General features: G+C 36.1%; 1 protein-coding gene across 6 annotated transcripts in view; it reads left to right on the top strand.

Annotated features, from left to right (window-relative positions):
* CENPE (centromere protein E) overlaps positions 1 to 21937 on the top strand; it is a 77685-nt gene extending 55748 nt beyond the window's left edge. For 5 of the 6 annotated variants that reach the window (XM_047718121.1, XM_047718123.1, XM_047718119.1 and 2 more), the window contains 9 exons: positions 297 to 494; positions 1153 to 1356; positions 3564 to 3782; positions 5782 to 5967; positions 13114 to 13226; positions 15266 to 15363; positions 17267 to 17450; positions 18383 to 18669; positions 21437 to 21937. In XM_047718121.1, the coding sequence (XP_047574077.1) occupies positions 297 to 494; positions 1153 to 1356; positions 3564 to 3782; positions 5782 to 5967; positions 13114 to 13226; positions 15266 to 15363; positions 17267 to 17450; positions 18383 to 18669; positions 21437 to 21531 (1584 nt within the window). In that variant the 3' untranslated portion in view covers positions 21532 to 21937. The remainder of the gene's footprint in view (positions 1 to 296; positions 495 to 1152; positions 1357 to 3563; positions 3783 to 5781; positions 5968 to 13113; positions 13227 to 15265; positions 15364 to 17266; positions 17451 to 18382; positions 18670 to 21436) is intronic. The other variant, XM_047718118.1, reaches the window with a different exon arrangement.

The following is a 21937-nucleotide window of genomic DNA, read 5'->3' as shown; positions in this document are numbered from 1 at the left end:
AAAGGTGAGTTTATAGGGAAAGAGATTATGTTACATTTTAACAGTGAATCTGAGGTAATTGTAGGACACCCATGAGATGTAGCCAGTAGGGAATCCGAAATAAGGAACATGAAGTCTAGAAGTTATTCTCTCAAGATACTGGGAAAAGAAAACTGGGGCTAGAGAGAGGCTTTTCCTTCTTCCTCACTTACCAGAGGATATAGATAAACAAGAGATGCCATCCCTCTTTGTCTTGAGGGTTTAAACTTTCCTCTAAATGTGATAAAAGGTTCATTTCCCAATTTGTTTTTTACAAGTATGTGTTAAGCCATGTTACAAAGATAAAGGAAGAACAACATGAATCCATCAATAATTTTGAAGAGGTTTTTATTGATGAAATGGAAAAGCAAAATGAATTGCTAATTAAAATACAGCAGCTTCAACAAGATTATGATGTACCATCCAGAGAATTAACGGACCTCAAGTTGAGCCAGAATATGGATCTACATATTGAGGTATTATTTGTTTTAAATGGTTTCATTAGTTTTTAACCCTTTTTATCATATAGAGAAGGTAACTTTGCATGCGCTTAAAACCATTTTCATTTTTCGGAAATCAAAAATACGTTGCAGGGTGACAACTGGCCAGATGTAAAGAGTACGAGGACTCCACAGACACAGAAAAATGGATTTAGTCCCAACAAGGGGGAATTCATAGAACCGCATAATAAGTTTCCAAATGCTTTCTAAAATGTCCTAGATCCGTGGCTGGGAGTCAGGAACAATGTTATTACAACTTGTCATGGAGTATCCTTTCTCTCCCCCAGCAATGTGAGGCTGGCATCCAGTTCCAACATGCGTGGAAGGCCTGGTGCACAGAAAAGCTACATGCAGAAGCCCTGCATATGTATGAGTAGTAGTCACAGATAGTTTTGGTGGTTTTTAATTCCAGCAGGAAGAATTTGTAGACATTCCTTACATAGCTTATACTGCCAGATTTTTATTATTCAAATAACTAGAACAAAAGTTTAAATTAGAATTATGTTTATTTCAATATGCTCAAAATATTAAGATGAGAGTTCAGTAAGGTATTTTCCCCTTTTCCTGATACTTGTATGATATTTAGATAAAAACTCTTAATGTACAGATGACTCAATACTTATTTTTCAAACAGGAAATTCTCAAAGATCTTTCAGAAAATGACTTCCACTGCATAAAGACTGAATTTCAGCAAGTGCTGAGTAATAGGAAAGAAATGACCCAGTTTTTGGAAGAATGGTTGAATACTCATTTTGATATAGAAAAACTTAAAAATGGCATCCAGAAAGAAAATGATAAGATTTGTCAAGTGAATAACTTCTATAATAATAAAATAATTGTAAGTAGTGATTTTTGTTTGTGTGGCTACCTCATTCTTTTTATTGTTTGCTCTAATTTGTCTACCTTTTTCTTAAAAAAAACTTAGAAGAGCAACTTAATCTTAGGTATACTTCTTTAATTTATTTGTATATACTTTATTTTTTGTTTGAAAAAAATGGGTAAACATGTTCTTCCTCTAACATGTTATATATGCTTCCTTATTAAGATAATTAAAAATAACCACTTAAACTTGTAAAGAAGATAAAATCTTGGGGTGTAATAATCAATTTCCACTTAGGGAATCTTGAATGCTCTTCCCTTTCTCACTTCTCACTGCCTCTGGAGGAATTGAGCTTTCCCCCAAGTAGTCTCAGACAGAGTGAGACTTGTAGCTCTTTCAGAGCTACGGGCAGCAGCTGTGGCCGTGCCAGAGACAAGTCTGTGCAGCGACGTCATGGAGATGTGCTTTTCATTTTGGTGGTATCACTGCCTTATGCCCTGATCCTTCAGCTCTGAGGTTCAGAGATGTGGTGTATATCTTTGTTCCCAAAGCGACTGGCTCTAGTGTACAGATTCACAAGAACCAATATGGCTTAAGACCAGCTTGTTAGGGGCGCCTGGGTGGCTCAGTGGGTTAAGCCTCTGCCTTCAGCTCAGGTCATGGTCCCAGGGTCCTGGGATCGAGCCCCGCATCGGGCTCTCTGCTCGGCAGGGAGCCTGCTTCCTCCTCTCTCTCTGCCTGCCTCTCTGCCTCCTTGTGATCTCTCTCTCTGTCAAGTAAATAAATAAAATCTTAAAAAAAAAAAAAAAAGTACCATTTAAAAAAAAAAAAAAAAAGACCAGCTTGTTAATTTGTGTTACTTTCCACCAATCAGAATATTCATTCTGCTCTCAAGTAATCCCTATCTCATATACCTGGTAAAATATGCAATAGTCAGAAAGTTACTTGTTGTATATGTGTCTGGAGCAAAGGGAGCTAGATTAATATTAAAACCTCTAAAATTGGTTTTACATTTCATATGTTTGGGTAGATCTTGTTTGACACTTTAATTTCATCTGAAAACTATACTTAAATCACACTGAAATATAGATAATGTTTTTAAAATATGCTTTCCTGTGAAGTGTGTAAACCTGGTGATTCACAGACCTCTACCCCTGGGGATAAAAATATACTATATGTTTATTAAAAATAATTTAAAAATACATTTACTTTAAAAATAAATAAATAAAATATGCTTTCCTGTGGATATTCCCGTTTGTGGAATACCTCAAGCTACCAAAACAGTAAATGACCTACTTCCCCAAAAAAAAAGTTCACAGCAGAGGAAAAGCATAAAAACCCATATTTGAATAAGATAATCCCCATAAAATTTAGTGCTTTTCTTGTAATATTGAGGACCTACTTGTGAATAGAAGGTGAGATTTCTACCATCTGAATGAGCATAGAGATGTGGCTTCTTCTAGCACCTTGAATGTAGGAATTGATAACTTTATTGGTATGAAGCCAGTAGTCCAGAACAAAGACGAGTCCAATATCCCAGCAAGAACACAACTAATTTAGCATCCAAGTCTGATAGAAGTGTCTTAAAGATATAGATAAAACCAATAAGGCATTAATGATGAGAACAAAAAGTATATCCCATAAGAATTAGGAAATAAAAAGATAATATGAATAATTTCAGAGTTAGCCTTCAGTGTAAAGGAAGGTAGTGATTGTTATTCCATGAACAGAAATACAAGATTTTCCGATTAATTACCAAAGGTCAGTGAATTCTTTCCCCTCTAAACACTGAGGTTTAAAATGAAACAGGAAAATAGATTGCTGTTAAGTTTACTGGATGTACTCTGCTATTATTTGTCAGTTAAAGTTCATACATGACATCATAAATGTCATAACATAATGACTTTAACCAACACAGTTCTGCAGATTTCTGCTTCATATGTTAGCACTGATCCAATAATGTGAGATTTAATCATCTTGCAAATCCATACAAATCCTCTCCAGTCCTTATTCTTCTTTTATTCCCATCATCAACATCCAACGCCTTCTGAAACTCCAGGAACTGAGGCAAACCACAAATGGTCACATTCTTATAAAGTACGGTTCTAGGATGTTCTAAATAATGAATTTCAGCATATGCCTTGTCCTAGAATTCTAGTAGTTTTCATAGTGTTTTTTATATGTAATTCATTTTAGAGTTATAATGGTGTTTTACTATTTAATAGGCTATAATGAATGAATCTACAGAGTTTGAGGAAAGAAATGCTGCTTTAGCCAGAGAATGGGAACATGACCTGAAATCAGTGAAAGAGAAAAATGAACAACTATTCAAAAACTACCAAACTTTGAAGATGTCTCTACCATCTGGTATCCTTGTTCATTCTGCTACAGAGGACAATAAGAATCTTCATGTTACAGCAAGAGCCACACAACTAACTGCAGAGGTGTGTGATTTCTTATAAGATGTTTTTCAATTTGCAATTTGATTAGTTAAAGCTATATTTTATATAACATTTCAGAGCAAAATTATAGTATCAAATGTATTAGACAACATGGACCATGTTTGTGTATGTGATGGGTTTCCTTTTAAAATTGAATTCTATTGTGGCTAATCACTCAAATAACTGCAGAGCTATGTATATTATATGACATCTTCCCTTTGAATTATAAAACAGAAGTAACTCATAGCTTAATTTGATTAAGAGGTATATATACCTCTCAAAGTGCCATTACTGTACATTATAAATTGCTTCAATCATGTAACTTTTTATTGAACTATAATCTGTGTCTATTGATAGAACTAGCTTAGAGGGGAAGGGCAATTCAGGTTTTATCTAATTATCATCAAAGCCTTAATATTGGTTAATGTTACATCAAAATTAAAATGGAAGGGTCTAAAAATATAACGGATGTCTTAGTGCAGATTTACCTGGATCTAAGAATCAATACATTATTTGAATGATTCAGTTATTTTATTAACTAGCCTTACTTGGAAATCTCTGAAGCAAACATGCTATTTTATTTTGTTAGCTCACAAAATGACTTAGTGAAGAACCCAAAAGTAAATTGTAATTTACCATTTTTACCAAAATAAATACCTAAAATATCAGCCACTAGTTTAATGATCAATTACCGGTGGAACCTAGAAGATCACTAGTATAGTTTATTGATTTGCTCATTCCTGCAGACCTCAGTAGCTAGTAAAGTCAAAAATAGCAGAAATATTAACCCCATCTACCAAAGCAAAAAAGAAGCTGAAGGAAATTCCACCTTCAGTAATCCCAGGAAATACCCTATCAGATAATTATTATATGCTATTACTTTGGTAATTATGACAAATTAGAGTATCATAGAATAGTTTGGTAATGATACAGAAATAGACAAATAGAGCAGTGGACCCAAGTAGAGAGTTTAGCAGCAGATGTACTCAGGGAGGAGAATTCAGTGTTTGATAATGGCAGCAGCCTACTCGGTGGGGAAAAGATGATTTAATTAATGTTTGATTCTGACAACCAGCTAGCCACCTGGGAAGAAATAAATCTGGGTTTCTACCTCACTCAAACAAAAATAAATTCTGGATGGGGCAAGAAGAAACAGATATTTTCTAGAAAAACCTGTATATGTGTGTATGTGGGTGAACAATCTTATAAATATGGACAAATTCAGGTATTTAAATTCAGGTGTTTTTTACTTGTAAAAAACTGGAAATAACCTAGATATTCGTTGGCAGTTGATGGGTTAACTAATTTATAGTACCTCTAAGAAACAGGATGTATGTATCCATGAAAACAAAAACGTGGAGAGATCTGTATGTGTTGGTAATGGAAATACATTGTCAGGTTGAAAAAAAAACCAAAACTATATATTCAGTATGTTCCTACTGTATGTATGACTGACCATTTTTATAACTATATATTCACAAATGCTCAGATAGACATAGAAAATTTTTGGAAGGATACACTTGAAAGAGTTCTGTAGTGGTTGCTGCTGGGTCAGCTAGGGTTCTGAGACAGGGAAACTTACCCTTCATTACATGCCTTCGAATTTTTCCATATACCTGTATTTTTGAATTTTAAAACTAGGTAATAAAAATAAAGGAAAAGATATGTTATATGCATTACTTAGAGAGTCAGTTAACGAGTGTATTTCCTTTAAGTGGTGTTAATTTAAATGTGTGTTTAATATGCTTAGCACAATACTAACCAGTACATAAAATAACACTAAACCTTATAATATAAAATTGGGTCTTTTTAATCCAAGAATCATCAGCTTCTAAATAAAGAAAATAACACTTGTATAAATTGAGTGACATTTGGTTTCTCTTCTATCCTTTGTTAATGCAACCTGAAACATTAATACCTATATATGACCATCTTTGTCTTACACTTACATACTGTGATTCTGCCTGCATGGCACATCTCATATGTGGACTTTTTCTAACAGAAAATTCAGGAGCTGGAAACTTCACTGCGTGAAGCTAAGGAAAGTGCTAAGTACAAGGAAAGCAAGATTATAAAGATGCAGAAAGAACTTGAGATGACTAATGACAAAGTAGTGAAACTTCAAGCACAAGTTAATGAATCAAATAAATGCCTTGAAAAAACAAAAGAAATGATCCAAGTACTTCAGGTAACTTAACGAACTCATTTTCTAATAAAAGGGGTTTTTTTTTCTTTTACTGTTGAATTTGGAGGATAATTTGGAACTCCCAATCTTTTACTTGAACTTCCTGTTACTTATGTAACATCTAAAGTTCAGTACTCAAGCTTAAAAAAGCAAGTGGAAATTTAGAAATGAAATGGAAGAGTAGATTTTCATGTAAGATAATGATTATTTTCTATACTCCTAGAAAAATTGTTTTTTAAAGACATATATTCTTTATAATTTAAGATGTGTATTTTTATTTTTCAGAAAAAAAAGCTCATCTAAATATTTACTCTTTATTAGATAAGTATATTTTAAAATTCTTTTTTTTTATTTAATCTCATTATTGAGCCCCACCTGGTAGCCTCTGGGCTGAATCTGATCTGTTTACTTTAGAAAGAACAGTAATTTGTCCTGGGATGCCTGGGTGGCTCAGTAGGTTCTGCTCAGGTCATGATTCCAGGGTCCTGGGATCCAACCCCACGTCAGGCTCTCTGCTCTGTGGGAAGTTTGCTTCTTCCTCTCCCTCTATGCATTCTCTCTCTCTCTCTCTCTCTCTCTCTCTCTCTCAAGTAGATAAATAAATTAAGTAAATGAGGGGTGCCTGGGTGGCTCAGTGGGTTAAAGCCTCTGCCTTCGGCTTGGGTCATGATCTCGGGGTCCTGGGATCAAGCCCCGCATCAGGCTCTCTGCTCAGCAGGGAGCCTGCTTCCTCTTCTCTCTCTCTGCCTGCCTCTCTGCCTGCTTGTGATCTCTGTCTGTCAAATAAATAAATAAAATTGTTTAAAAAAAATTAAGTAAATGAAAGGGGAAAAAAGGAAGCATAGTAATTTATCTTTGACTGTGAATGCCATTACACAAGTCGTACCTTCATTCATCACATCTTTACCACTCCTTTTTGTTTTAGTTCCTACCCTTCTCATGCTTCTTGTGCTTGGGTTTGACCCTAATAGGTACTTAAGTTTGCTATCTCTTCATTTCAGTTAAAATCAGGAGCAAGTCAAGAATGTCTGCTGCTTTCATCATTTTAACACTGTTCTAGAAGTTCTGGTTCATTCAATAAGACATGAAATAGAAGAGGCAATAAAAAATAGTCTCAATCTTTTTAAATGTAAAGCTAAAAAAAAAAAACCAAGAAAATCAATCGTAAAGCTTTATAATTTTTGAGAGTAATTATTTAATATGTCAAATCACATTCTTACTCAATCAAGATAGATTTGTTGAGTATCCGGTATATGTTGGTTTTTGCTCTGGATGTCATGTGTACAGCAGTGGAAAGAAATAAAAGTCCTTCATTTCTTTCAAGGAGCTTACATTCTGGTTCAGGAAGAGAGAAAATAAGCAACTATATATGTATGTCAGATGGTAAAAAGTATGGTAGGAAAAAATTAAGCCAAACTAGACAAGGAGTGTGTGGGTACTGGGTGAGAGTGGGGGTTTGAGGGAAGCAGATATGATCTTAAAACAGGTTGAGCTGAGGAGAGCTGTACCGCTATGCTGACCTGAGGGGATGGGTGAGCTATGTGATAGGGGAGCTATGTGGAAGGGTAACGGCCTTCCAAGCAAAGGAAATCACAAATAGTGTATGTTTAAGAAATAAGAAAGGAAGAAACAAGAAAACATACAAAACAAGTATGTATGTTTAAGAAACATTCTCCTGAGCAGAATGAGCAAAGGGAAGAGATGGGAAATAAGGTGAGAAGTAGCAGAGAGTCAAATCATAAAGGGTCTCGCAATCTATTATAAGAACTTTAGTTTTTATTTTGAGTGAGATGGGAAGTCATCAGAGGATTTTGGCAAAAGGATATAATGATCTGATGTAATTTTTTTTTTTTGAGATTTTATTTGTATATTTGACAGGCAGAGATCACAAGTAGGCAGAGAGGCAGGCAGAGAGAGAGAAGGAAGCAGGCTCCATGTTGAGCAGAGAGCCTGATGTGGGGCTCGATCCCAGGACGCTGGGATCATGACCTGAGCTGAAGGCAGAGGCCTTAACCCACTGAGCCACCCAGGTGCCCCCTGATATAATTTTTTAAAGCCTACTCTTTGAAGATAATATCCAGGAGGGCATGTTTGTTAATGTGACATATCAACTGCTACAACAAAGGGACCCAAACTACAGCAACTCCAACAAGAGGGAATCTTATTTCTCTGTCCCATATAAAAGTGTGAGTTCCACGTGAGTTCACCTCCCTTCCACGTGATCATTCAGAGGCTTACTTCTCTCCCATCCTGTTCTCCACCACCCCCTCAGGGGCTGTTTTTATGTGCGTGATTAAAGCCAAGTTGTAAACTGTCCATGCCTGGGTTCACAGGAAAGGGACAGATGGAGAAGCTAAAAATCGTCTTAAAATCTCTACTCTTAAAGGCCCTGACCCAGAAGTGGCACATACTCTTTCCTCATATTTCTTGGAGTCAGAGGTGATTCCAGAGTTTTTGGCTTGAACAACTAGAAGGATGGACTTGCTATCTATGGAGATGGGAAAGACTGTCAGAAGAGCAGGTCTGAAACCATGGGAGCTAAATCGAAACTAAGTTTTGGACACACTGAATTTGAAATGGCTATTGGGGACTCCCAACTTGAGATATGACTGAAGCAGTCATATGTATACACAAATCTATGTATGTGTGTATGTATGTATGTATACACATAGACTTGAGGTGTGAGTTTGGGGAATTGTCAGCATATAAAAGTCATGAGACTGGACAAAGCCATGAGCATAATGGTTAAGAAATAAGGAGTAACCAAAAGATACCAAGATGGAGCATCCAGTTCATTGGGAGTTGGGGAGGGGTGGGTAACAACACAGAGTGCAGACAGCGGTTTCAGTCTCTTCACAGAAGTGAAGGAAGTGTATCAAGATAGGAAGTAAGCAACAAATTTCTCCACATTCTGTGTAAATTGATACAGACATCTATGGAGAGATAAACATCTTTCCTGCTTACCAGAAATAACTATTTCTGGGGTATGGCATTGTGTATTACCTAAGGGAAAGAAAGCAGAACACAAGATATTCATAAAATCTTCATACAGTTTTGTGTGGGGTTTTTTTTGGTATTATATAAACATTCTATAAAATGCAACAATGTTTTTAACTCAAGACTTGGCATAAGAAAAAAATTTAACCTATTCACCACTATTTTAAAACATCTTGGATATAGCTGTCTAATATAATAATGTAGGGTTTGTTAATTGAATAGAGCAGAAAGTAATTTGAACAAATGAATCATTAACAATTTTGTTTAAATCTTGATACATTTCCTCTGTTACATCATTACAAATTGTTTATGTCAAGTAGCAGTGAATGGATCAAAAATTTAAACTGTAGTAGAACTTTATGGACATCCTGCATGAGGGGGAAAAAAGATCTTATTTATAACGGCCACAAAATCTAAAATAAGATGATTGAATGACTAACCTTAACAAAAAATGAGGGCAACATATATGAAAAGAAAAATAAAACTTTAAAAAGAAATATAGAGGAACATGTGGTTTATAAGAAACAGACCATTTCCTAGATTAGAACCTAAATACTATACAATCCTAAGTTTTTCCCAAATTAATTCCTAAATTTCATGTAATTCAAATCAGAATTTCAAAGGAATTCTTTTTCAGATAGAGCCACTAAAGTTTCTCAACTGAAACTCTCTAAAAATGCAAATGATAAATAGGTGTTGTTAACCATGAACTTTATATTTTCAGTCTTTTCCATTTATTCAGTAAATCTAAGACCATCAGTATTTCTTGAGTGCAGCTTTGGTCACATACTATATGTTTGAAATATGGAATTCTGTTATCTTTCATTTATAATTCAGTATTTTCAGTTTTGATTTCTTTTACGTGAGAATGTTTTAAATAATGTTATATATGACTAATTTATTTCATTATATTGTGGCAAAAAACTAATTTCTGCATTTCTAAAATATATTGAAATTTTCTTTTTAGTGTCATAAGTGAATACCTTTTTTCAAGAGTTCTTTGAACTTTTAAAATAATAATAAAACTTTTAAAAGAAAATTAAATCAATGGAAGAGAATAGAGAGCTTAGATATAGACCAACACAAACGCAGCCAACGGATCCTTGACAGGAGAGCAAAGGCAAGTCAGTGGAGAAGTTTAGTCTTAGCAACTAATGATGCTAGAACAACTGGACTTCCACAAACAGAAAAACAAATCTTAACACAGACCTTCTATCTTCCAAAAGGATTAACTCAGTTGATCAAAAATCCAAATGTAGGGGCACCTGGGTGGCTCAGTCATTAAGCATCTGCCTTCAGCTCAGGTCATGATCCCCGGATCCTGGGATGGAGTCCTGTGTCAGGCTCCCTGCTTCTCCCTCTCCCCACCCCCGCCTTGTGCTTTCTCTCTCTTAAATAATTAAAAAAAAAAAAAATCTAAATGTAAAAGACAAAACTAAAAAACCCTCAGAAGATAAAATAGAAAACCCAAGTGACTGTGGGTTTGATGGTGTCTTTTTAGATATAACATCAAAAGCATGATCCATGAAAGAAAAAATTGGTAAGTTGGACTCCGTTTAAATTAAAGATATCTGCTCTGTGAAAGACAGTTAAGAAAATAAAAGGACAAGTCACAGACCAAAGGAAAAAATTCTGCAAAACACATATCTGATAAAGAGCTGTTGTCCTAAATATGCGAAGAACTTTTAAAACTCGATCATAAAAAAGAAAGTCAATTAAAATAAATAAAATCTTTTTTAAAAAAAAGATTAAAAAACAGACACCAGGGGCACCTGGGTGGCTCAGGGGGTTAAAGCCTCTGCCTTCGGCTCAGGTCATGGTCTCAGGGTCCGGGGATCGAGGGAAGCAGGGAGCCTGCTTCCTTCTCTCTCTCTGCCTGCCTCTCTGACTACTTGTAATCTCTATCAAATAAATAAATAAAATCTAAAAAAAAAAAAAAAAAGCCTCTGCCTTTGGCTCAGGTCATGATCTCAGGGTCCTGGGATCGAGCCCCGCATGGGGCTCTCTGCTCAGCGGGGAGCCTGCTTCTCCGTCTCTCTGTGCCTACCTCTCTGCCTACTTGTGATCTCTCTCACTCTTTCAAATAAATAAATAAAATCTTTAAAAAAAAAAAAAAAGACAACAGTTCTGAGCAGACACCCCACCTAAGAAGATATATGTGTGACAAATAAGCATATGAAAAGATTCTCAGCATGGTATGTCATACCACTGCACAACTATGGTATCTCAAAATGCCATGATGGCCAAAATCCCATGCACCACACTAAAAATGCTGGTGAGGAGGTAGAACAGTAAGAATCCATTGCTGTAGGATGGCAGCTGGGACAGTCAGTTTGAAAGAGAGTTCAGCAGTTTCTTACAAAACTGCCCACGCTCCACCCAGTCACATGCCCAGGGAGGCACTGACATCAGCATCTGACTCAGAAGGTGAGGTATTGAACTGGTGCTGTGACTAAGCAAACACTGGGCTCCTCCAAGAATGAGCTTATCTTATGCAGTCCTCCACCTCCTTAAGCTGATCATCTATCATTTTTGGAGGTTTTGCATCTTTTTCGTCTTTGCTAGCCATGGTATGCATGTAAACGTTTCTCTGGAGGTTGGGTTGGGAAAGCCTAGAGGAATAAAGAGAGCTCTCTAGGTCCCTATTTATTTATTTTTGTTTAAAGATTTTATTTATTTATTTGACAGAGAGAGTGAGATCACAAATAGGCATAGAGGCAGGCAGAGAGAGTGGCGGGGGTGGGGGGGAGCAGGCTTCCCACTGAACAGGGAGCCCGATGTGGAGCTCGATCCCAGGACCCTGAGATCATGACCTGAGCCGAAGGCAGAGGCTTAACCCTCTGAGCCACCCAGGCGCCCCTCTAGGTCCTTATTTAGATGGATTTTATTTTTTGTTCAATATCTATGACTGTGGTACAGTGCTAAAAAGAAATGAGTGATTTATTCAGCAGTAATAAGAAATGAGCTATTGAGTCGCAAAGACATGGATGGACCTTAAATGCACACTGTTCATTAAAAAGAAGCCAAACTTAAAAGTGATTCCAACTATATGATATTCTGGAAAAGACAAAACCAGGGAGACAGTAAAAAGATCAATGATTGCCAATGGTCCAGAAGGGGTAAGGGAGTGAAGGACGAATAGGTGGAACACGGGGTTTTTAAGATAGTGAATGTATTCTGTATGATATCGTACCAAAGAACATGTGTCATTGTACATTTGTCAAACCCCGTAGAGTATGCAATACAAACAGTAAACCCGAACACAGCCTGGAATGTATCAATATTGGCCCATCACTAAAATGTGATGTTAATATATAGGGAAAACGGACAACATGAGGAGGGAGATAGAGCATGACAAGGATATATAGGAACTCTGTACTCTGCTCAATTTTTCTATAAACCTAAAGTTGCTCTAAAAATAAAAGTATTTATAAAAAAGTTTAAATATGTGTATGTATTTACATATGATGTTTTTTCTCTGAGTAGAAAGTAGATGTATTTTCAGCACTGGAATGAACCATCTTTGAGTACAAATATCCCAACAACATTTTATAGTACTTTGTACCTTGAATTCAATTCTAGTTTGATATTTATATTGTCATTCTGACATCTTTTTGTTTCATTTCCTGATTTACCTTTGTCTACCCATTATTTTCAACCTTTCTGTTTCATTTTGTTTATATCATTTTTAATTGGAGAAAAATTTGTTTTAGGAAATGAAGGGGCACCTGGGTGGCTCAGTAGGTTAAATGCCTGCCTTTGGCTCAGGTCATAATCCCAGGAGTCCCAGGATCGAGTCCTTTGTCAGGCTCCCTGTTCAGTGAGGAGTCCGCTTCTCCCTCTCCATCTGTCCCTCACCCTGCTCATGTTCTGTCTCATTCTCCCTCTCAAATGAATAAAATTAAAAAAAAAAAAAAAAAAAAAAAAAAAAAAAAACAGTGAAGGTCATGTGTTCTTAATTCCCTGTTAGCTTCCAATAATTTCATGTATACTTCACATCAAATATGTACATGTTGTTCATTTTAGGGTTAAATTCTGTGCTTTTCACTTTTCATGTATTTGGAGCTTACTGTTTTAAAATGTTCCTACCAAATCCTACAGCTCTTTAAAACTGCTCTGAAATTATTTTTCTTTTCTCTTAAAAAAAAATAGGACAAAGTTGCTTTAGGAGCTAAGCCCTATAAAGAAGAAATTGAAGATCTCAAAACGAAGCTGGTGAAAATAGACCTAGAGAAGATGAAAAATGCTAAAGAGTTTGAAAAAGAGTATGTCAGAATTTCTTATCTTTCAGGTTGCTTACCATACTGTTGAAATAGTTATATTTTTTTTTGTATTATGGAAACCTTCTGTATTATTACATATTTGTTTTACCTGTAGTTGGATATAAGTACTTATTTGAAATGTTTTAAAATCTGTGATTTTTTTCTGTCTTTTTTAGACAGTTATTAGTTAGCGTATCATGTTTTGAAAATGCCAAATAAATACTCACAATTATCATTAAAAAAAAAAGGAAAAAAGTATGTCTTTGCCTTAACTGAACATGACCTTAATAGCTTAAGTTTCAGGAACCCTGGTGGCTCAGTCAGTTAAGCATCTGCCTTTGGCTCAGGTCATTATCCCAGGGTCCTAAGATTGAGCCCCACATTGGGCTCCTTGCTCAGCAAAGAGCCTGCTTCTCCCTCTTCCTCTGCCTCCTGCTCCCCCTGCTTGTGCTCTCTCACTCTCTTGCTCTCTCTCTCTGTCAAAAAAATAAATAAATCTTTAAAAGGAAAAAAAGCTTAATTTTCCATCTAAATTTTTTTTGCATTAAAAAGTTAACTTTTTTAAATATATCGAAGTATTATTACTACTTTTTAACCCACTGAGCCACCCAGGTGCCCCTATTAACTGCTTTTTAAAATAAATACAAACATCCACAGATTTTAAATTTGTTAAATTCTCATTACATCAGTAAAATTTTTTAAAAACAAGCATAGTTATGATCAATTACTAACACATGTCTTTTAATGCTTCTTGCTGTCTTAAATAAACAGCATAAAAAATGGTCTTTTTATGCTTGAAATTGAATGTTAAGAACCTAAATATATGTGTATCTTTGTGTATTTAGCAGTTTGACTAAGATTTCTCTTGGTTCTCTTAATTTAACTTGTTCTTCCTATTGTGTTTTTGTGTAAAATTGTATATCATTTTAAATTATGGTACCTAATACCCAAAAAGCATGACTGAGTTCTTTTTATTTGTATATACTATATATAATGGCATGCCTGAGGTTCTTTATGATATAACATAATGAACATTAAACAGTCAGAGACAGTGAATTAGAAATATAATATTGCCACTTATTATTATATCACCTCACATATAAGCTGTTTAATCTCTCTGGTCTTTGTATTCATAATCAGTAAGGACAGGTTTGTATTAGATGATTTCTTAAGACTCCTTCTGACTCCTAATGCTTTTTGTTCTTCCTCTATATATTTAACAATGATACCAAATTTGCCCAAAAAGTAGCACTCTGAAGCTTCATGCATTCTAACCAGCCTTCCACTGGTAAGACTATGGGTTTTAGTGAAACTTACACCTATCAGTTTCCTCATTACAAAAAGCAATTTCAGGGGCACCTGGGTGATGCAGTCAGTTAAACATCTAACTCTTGGTTTCAGCTCAGGTCATTATGTCAGGGTCCTGAGATCGAGTTCTGCATTCGGCTCCACAAAGAATATTTGAGTTTCTCTCTCCCTCTCCCTCTGGCGCTCTCTCTCAAATAAATAAATGTCTAGCTCTCTCTCTCTCAAATAAATAAATAAATCTTTTTTAAAAAGGCAATTTCACATATAGAATAGAATCAGCAGATACTTTCAGAGTTTCTAAAGGCAGAAAGTCTCGTGATTTAACGCTGCTGATTAACACTTAGGCCAACAATTCCTAAAATGTCACTTTCTACTAGGGAACAGTGAGCAGAATTTGACCTTTGTATCACATTAGACTAGAGCTGCAGCCAGGGTTTGCTTCCCTGACGGTGTTGAAATAGGTAAAAGTTCTTTTCACTTTTATGCTCTGGTAATTGTATCTGATTAACAAAGCTATTGGGCTTCCAGAAATTTAAAAAGAATTTTAAAAATTACTCCCGCAACCAAATAGAATATTTCCAATTTGATGGCGTTACAGCTATAAAATACTTGATACCCTACTGCCATTTATGGGTTTTATGTCAATGTGATATATCTTATTAATAGCAGTTCTGTTTATTCTTCCATCAAAAAGTAGTTACAAAGCTTTTACATGTTTCTGTTGTTCTTTTTAGAATTACTTCTACAAAAGCCACTGTAGAATATCAAAAAGAAGTTATAAGGGTATTGAGAGAAAATCTGAGAAGAAATCAACAAGCCCAAGATATCTCAAGTAAGTAGAAAATACTGATATTGCCAGATTCTTTCCATCTTATTTCTCAATATACTTAGACATTTTGAGGACTGTTATATTTGTGACAGTCAAGAATAAACTGTTAACCACTAAGTTAGAAAAAACTATTTTTGAAATGAATTTATTGGGATCATATTTATCCTGTCATATCTCCTTAGTTTCCTGTAATCTCAACTATTTATCCATTATAGATTCTAAAAAAATAAGAGTTTTACCTTTGCATTATCTGATCTTTACATGTGGGTGAAGATATCTTCAGTACTAAAAAAGAATGAAGTAACTATCAAGGTAAAAGTAACCTTCCCAATAAAAATACAAACATATTGTAATAGACTTTAACCATGTGTACAGCAAAAATACAATCGGCACACGGTGGAAAAAAGGAAATAATATCCTACCTGTTCTTAGTACTGAAAATAGAGTTAATGCTTACTTGCAAAGTCGTTCAAATTTATCTTTTCAATACAATTTTCAAGTCTAATGATCAAATTTCTGCATGTGCATTCCTCAACCTATTCCCTTTTCCATATAACTGTCTCTTTGTTTCATTTGAAAAGAGAGGATGTTGAACAGTACTTGGGACAGCTTTGTGTAGTAAACAAGCAGTGAACTAAGTCAGGACCGGTCCTCATTTGATGGCTTTATGAAATCAAGGGGATGATACCTGACCTCCATATATATATTTATATATATGTGATATATATAAAATATATATAGTTTACATATTATATTGTGTATATATACATATATATTATTACATGTATATACATATTATATTACATATATACACATATACATTTATTTTTTTTACATATTGTGTATATATGTATATATATTTTTACATATTATATTGTGTGTATATATGTATATATATGTAAATATATATTATAATACATATATATGTATTGTAAGGATCAAACTGAAAGTTATGTGTAAAAGCACACTGAAAATTCTGAATGTCAATCCAACATAAGGTAATACTTGTGTGTATTATTATCCACACATTTAAAAAAAAAATGAGATAGTTTTAAAGATGTTGTCTCATACATGTTTGGCCTGAACTTCTCTAGTGTCTGTTGCTGGAGAAGTTCACCCCTACCTGGAAAACTTTAAGAGACAGAACTAGAAACAATCATGATTTGTTGTAATTACTCTTGATTTGTTTCTTTCCCAGGTACATATTATATCTGAACTCAGAGTAATTCAAAGGAAAATGGACACTGAGTATCTTCCCCCCAACATACCTCACCCTGTTTTGTAAATTGTCAGTTAAGCAGTGGCTTGTTCTACTCTATAAGCGCCTCAAATTTTTAGGCATTTTTAAATGCCTAAATTTTTAAATGCCTTTAAATTTTAAAATTTACAAAACATGTCCTTACCTTTTTTCCACACATATAGTGTAGAATACTTAATAATATATGCTTTTGTATCATTCTGAATTTTATTTAGTTACAACTATGTCTTGAGAATTTGGAGCGCACTGAATGACTGGTGGTGGACCCCACACACACATTCTGTGCTATAAGAAGCCCTCCGGGGTATCCACTGATGCAGAGGAGAGAGCAGGGAAGGACAACACTAATGGGGGGGTGGGTCGGGGAGCCGCTGCTGCCCTCATAGTGGACTTCCAGCCAGCAGTGTCGTGCTGATGGAACTGGTGGCTGGAGAGAAGCGGGAGGGTTCTAGAGACAATTAGAAGTGTTGCTCAACCAGGCTTAGGAGAGGAGGAAAAAGGAGGAAGGAAGGATGGCTTCTAGGGACCTGGTGATTGAGATAGTCTGGTTTTTGCATTGACTTAATGGCTCTTCGTAGTATTTCCTCTATTTTAAACTTTGGAGATAATGTAAATGATGCCCTATTGGTGTATTTGCCCCCCTCACAGTTGTGTCAGAATGTACGGACTCTCAGCCTTCAAATAAACCCTTAACTTGTGGAGGTGGTAGTGGCATCATACAGAGCACAAAAGCTCTTATTTTAAAAAGCGAATATATACGGCTAGAAAAAGAAGTCTCAAAGTTGAAGCAGCAAAACGAACAGCTAATAAAGCAAAAGAATGAACTATTAAGGTAAGATATGCTTACGTGATATTGAAATTATGCTTCTGGCTATTACATGTGGGGAGCTTGGTGTATACACTTCCATACAAGTTTTTGCAGTTGGCAACCCTTCACGCATACGGGGAAATAACTTTTAGAATATATGTAATAAATGTTTTTAAAAAGGAATAAGACTGTATTACCCCCATTCCAGATGTTTGCTATCTGTCAATTGACCTATTTTTAACAAAGCCAGAAACAGGAAGTAAACAAAGATCTTTAAGGGGCAACTTAAATCCTTTTTTTTTTTCAAGATTTTATTTATTCGTTTGACATAGAGAGGTCACAAATAGGCAGAGAGGCAGGCAGAGATGGGGGGCGGGGTTAGCAGGCTCCCTGCTGAGCAGAGAGTAAGGGGCAACTTAAATAGACCACAAGTCTGCATACCCAAGTCAAAGGAGAATTCTGTAAGTCCATTATTATTGTAGCCTATTTTCTTTTTATTTTATAAACAATTCTAACAAATTTAATATTTGGCTTTTATCAACAATTAGAATCTTGTGCCAAGCACTTTACTAATAGTACAATGGAAGAACAATAGATAGGAAACAAATAACTGTACAACTAATTTTTTGCATTGAGTGCTATTAAACAGCAAGAACAGAAAACCACAACTAGGACCTTATCTAGATGTGGGGAGGGGTGATGGTGCAGAAACTGATAAAAGAGTAGCTGTGGAAAAGGGCAAGAGTTAGGCCAGATGAAAGGAGAGACTGGAAAGCCTTTTAGGCAGAGGGCAACAAGTGCACAGGCTTTTGGTCACAAAAAATAACCAGTTAGTGGAACTGAAAGACACAGAATGTGGCCAGGGAATAGAGAACGAATGTACCAGGTGAATAAATGCAGGAATTGTACAGACTTAACACTCTCTCTCTCTCTCTCTTTTTTTTCCTCTATTCAAGCAATAATCATCATCTTTCCAATGAGGTCAAAACATGGAAGGAGAGAATCCTTAAGAGAGAGACTCAAAGAGAAGTTAGTTGTGAGAATTCTCCACAGTCTCCTAAAGTGACTAGAACACCTTCCAAAAAGAGGCCACATACACCTTCTCAATGCAAGGAACGGAATTTACAAGATCCTGTGCCAAGGGAATCACCAAAGTCTTGGTTTTTTGACAGCCGATCGAAATCTTTACCAACGCCTCATCCAGTTCGCTATTTTGATAACTCCGGTTTAGGCCTTTGCCCAGGTACGTAAATATACTGGTTCTTTGGAAATCAGGGGATAACTGTCAGAACTTATCTTTAATTTGTGGCCCCTAAGGGCAAGGTTAGACAGGATATAGTTGAGCAAGCTACAGTGCACAGACTTCATTTGGCATTTCTGGAATTTTGGCATTTTGGAAAGTTTCTCCAAAGCACAGCACTGATGTCCATCATTTTTTACCCCAAATTGAATCTTTATTCTACCTCTTAAACCTTCAACTTTTCCCTGAGATATTAGAAACTCTATTAAAAACATGAAGACACTACCCTATAAACAAAACTTTCACTGAAGAAGCCTTTCTTATCAATGCAGTGGGCCAGTATTTCCAATAGCATTATCTTCATTTTACACAAGCGAGATCATAGACTTGTTTCATTTACTTATTAATTTATCCAATCAGCAAAATATTTTGGTCTCCAACTATGTGTCAGAGAAGAGACCCTGATGGTACATTGATAAGCTAAGCCAGACATGGTCCCCACCCTACGGAAGCTTAAAGTCCTGCTGAGAGATACAGTAATCAAGTAATCAAAAATAAAAATAGGTAAAATTCTAGAGTGTAAAAGGCTGTGAGGCATATAATAGGCTTTTGTTTCAGGAATAGTAAGGAAGTCTTCCTTGAAGAACGGCACTGAGATCTAAAAGGTTAATGTGAGTCAGCTTAACAAAGAGAGGAGGGAGACGTATTTCAGGCAGATAGAACAGTGACACCCCCAGGGTAGGACGGACTGTAACCAGGGTCGGGGCTGAAAGAAAGCAAGCTGGCCAGAGCACAGTGAACCCAAGCTGCTGGGGTTGGAGGCAGTGCAGCCAAACAGAAGAAGAGCCAGGTGTGTGGCAATTTGTCGATTGTATAAAGGAATTTTTACTTTTTCCTGAAAACATATAGACAAAGACTTTGAAAGATTTTAAACAACATGATGGGGGGAATCATAATGAGTTATAAATTTTGAACACAGAACCTTAGCTCTATGGTGACCAACAACTAATAGGAGCAAGAGTTGATGACAGTTGTCCAAGCAAGAGGTGTGATAGTAGCAAGGACTTGAGCAGGCTCAAGGGAGATACAGAAAAATGGATGGACGGGAGAGATTTGGGAGTAAAATCAGCAGTGCTAGGCTCCTCACTGGTTGGAGGGAGGCAGTGTGAAGGGTCACCCCCACCTCAGCCCAGGTGCCAGACACAGAGGGGTGGATGGAGGATTAGCAGAGTGCCCCAGTCATACTATGGTGCCCCGAAAAACTGAGAAACTTTTAATCACCTTTTGATTTTATCTGATAGTGCCAGGGACATAGACCGATACAAATTAATTCAACCGCAAATAAAAATGCTTGAGTCTTTTTATCAATATATGCATCACTCTGGTACTGTTTTTAACTGAAGTAAATAAAAGAGTAAGCTGGAAGAATATATGAATCAAAAACTGACCAATTCAGGGGTGCCTGGGTGACTCAGTTGAGCATCTGCCTTCAGCTCAGATCATGGTCCAAGTCCTAGAATCAAGTCCCACATCAGGCTCCCTGCTGAGCAGAGAGCCTGCTTCTCCCTCTCTCTCTGCCTGCTGCCCCCCCTGCTTGTGCTCACTCTTCTCTCTCTGTCGGTCAAATAAATAAAATCTTAAAAATTTTTTTTTTTTTTTTTTTTTTTTTTTTCAGAATTAAAGGACATAGTCCCAGCCTGAATTAGTAAAATACCATTCAAAAAGAACTTTAATGTGGGGCACCTGGGTGGCTCAGTGGGTTAAAGCCTCTGCCTTCGGCCCAGGTCATGATCCCAGGGTCCTGGGATTGAGCCCCGAGTCAGGCTCTTTGCCCGCGAGGAGCCTGCTTCCCCTCTCTCTCTCTCTCTGCCTACTTGTGATCTCTGTCTGTCAAATAAATAAAATCTTTAAAAAAAAAAAAAAAAAAGGGGACGCCTGGGTGGCTCAGTTGGTTGGACGATTGCCTTTGGCTCAGGTCATGATCCCGCAGTCCCGGGATCAAGTCCCGCATCGGGCTCCCAGCTCCATGGGGGTCTGCTTCTCCCTCTGACCTTCTCCTTGCTCATGCTCTCTCTCACTGTCTCTCTCTCAAATAAATAAATAAAATCTTTAAAAAAAAAAAAAGAATTTTAATGTTAGTTTTTAATTTGAATTATAAAAAGATAAATTTTCTCAACAACTTGAGATAATTGCAAAGACCAGGTATGTGAGATTTATTTTAATTAATCATTTGAAAATGAATATTGCTTATAAGCATAAATACAGTTGAAGTGCTTTTTAAAGCCTCAGAGTGTTCAAAGAATGACTAAATATTCTCCAAAATATATACTATTTGCTTAGCACAGCTTTTTTTTTTTTTTTTCCTAAAATTAGGGCCAAGGAAAATTAGACTCAATCTGTGTTTGATTCACTTTTAATCTCAAACTGATGAATTTCAAGTGACACTTTATTACTTCTTGGTTTTATATACAAAACGGGTTAGGGTTAAGGTTATAACAGTTCTATAACAGTTGATTTTATGAGAAAATAGACAGTAAACTTCTCTACCTCAGATGAAGTGACATACACCTTTTTAATGACCAAACATGAGGACATTAATGACCATATTGTCATTTTTCATGCTTTATATCTCTACTGTCTTAAAATTGTTTCCATTTCCAGTTGTATTCAAATTGTGTGTGTGTGTGTGTGTGTGTGTGTGTGTGTGTGTGTGTGTGTCTGTGTGTGGTTTTTAATAAGATTATTTTTGGGTTTTCTTGTCTTTTCTCAGAAGAACAAACTGCTGGAGCAGAGAGTGTGGGTTCTCAGCCAGCTCCGTGGCACACCTCCTCAGGAAAAGATGCACCTGAGTGCAGGACACAGTAGACTCCTTTCCTGTTGCTTTTCTGGAGCCCCAGCATTCCCTGCTTGGACATGACTGTTTATTCCTTCATGTGCCTGTCCCTGGCAACGTTATCACAGCCCAACTTAATCTCAATTCAGTTTTCTTTTTGCCACTTGAAATCGAAGATGAAGGAATAGAGATTAATGCCTTCCAGTAATTTAGAATGGTGATGGCAATATCTTCTTGAATGTGGTAATACTTCAGCAGAAGTTGAATTGTTTTATTTATTTATATATTTTGTAAAGAATAAAATTATTGAAGGAATGTTCCAGTCTTTCCATGTATACATAAAATGTATTCATTTTTATTAATGTAATGTTATCCACATATGACTTAGATAATTCCAAGGCATGATGCATACATTAAAGTGTCATTTAATTAACAGAA

Source organism: Lutra lutra, chromosome 2 (assembly GCF_902655055.1).
Source record: "Lutra lutra chromosome 2, mLutLut1.2, whole genome shotgun sequence".
Lineage (NCBI taxonomy): Eukaryota > Metazoa > Chordata > Mammalia > Carnivora > Mustelidae > Lutra > Lutra lutra.
The sequence above is the reverse complement of the archived record's forward strand: the minus strand, read 5'-3'. Positions and strand labels throughout refer to the sequence as shown.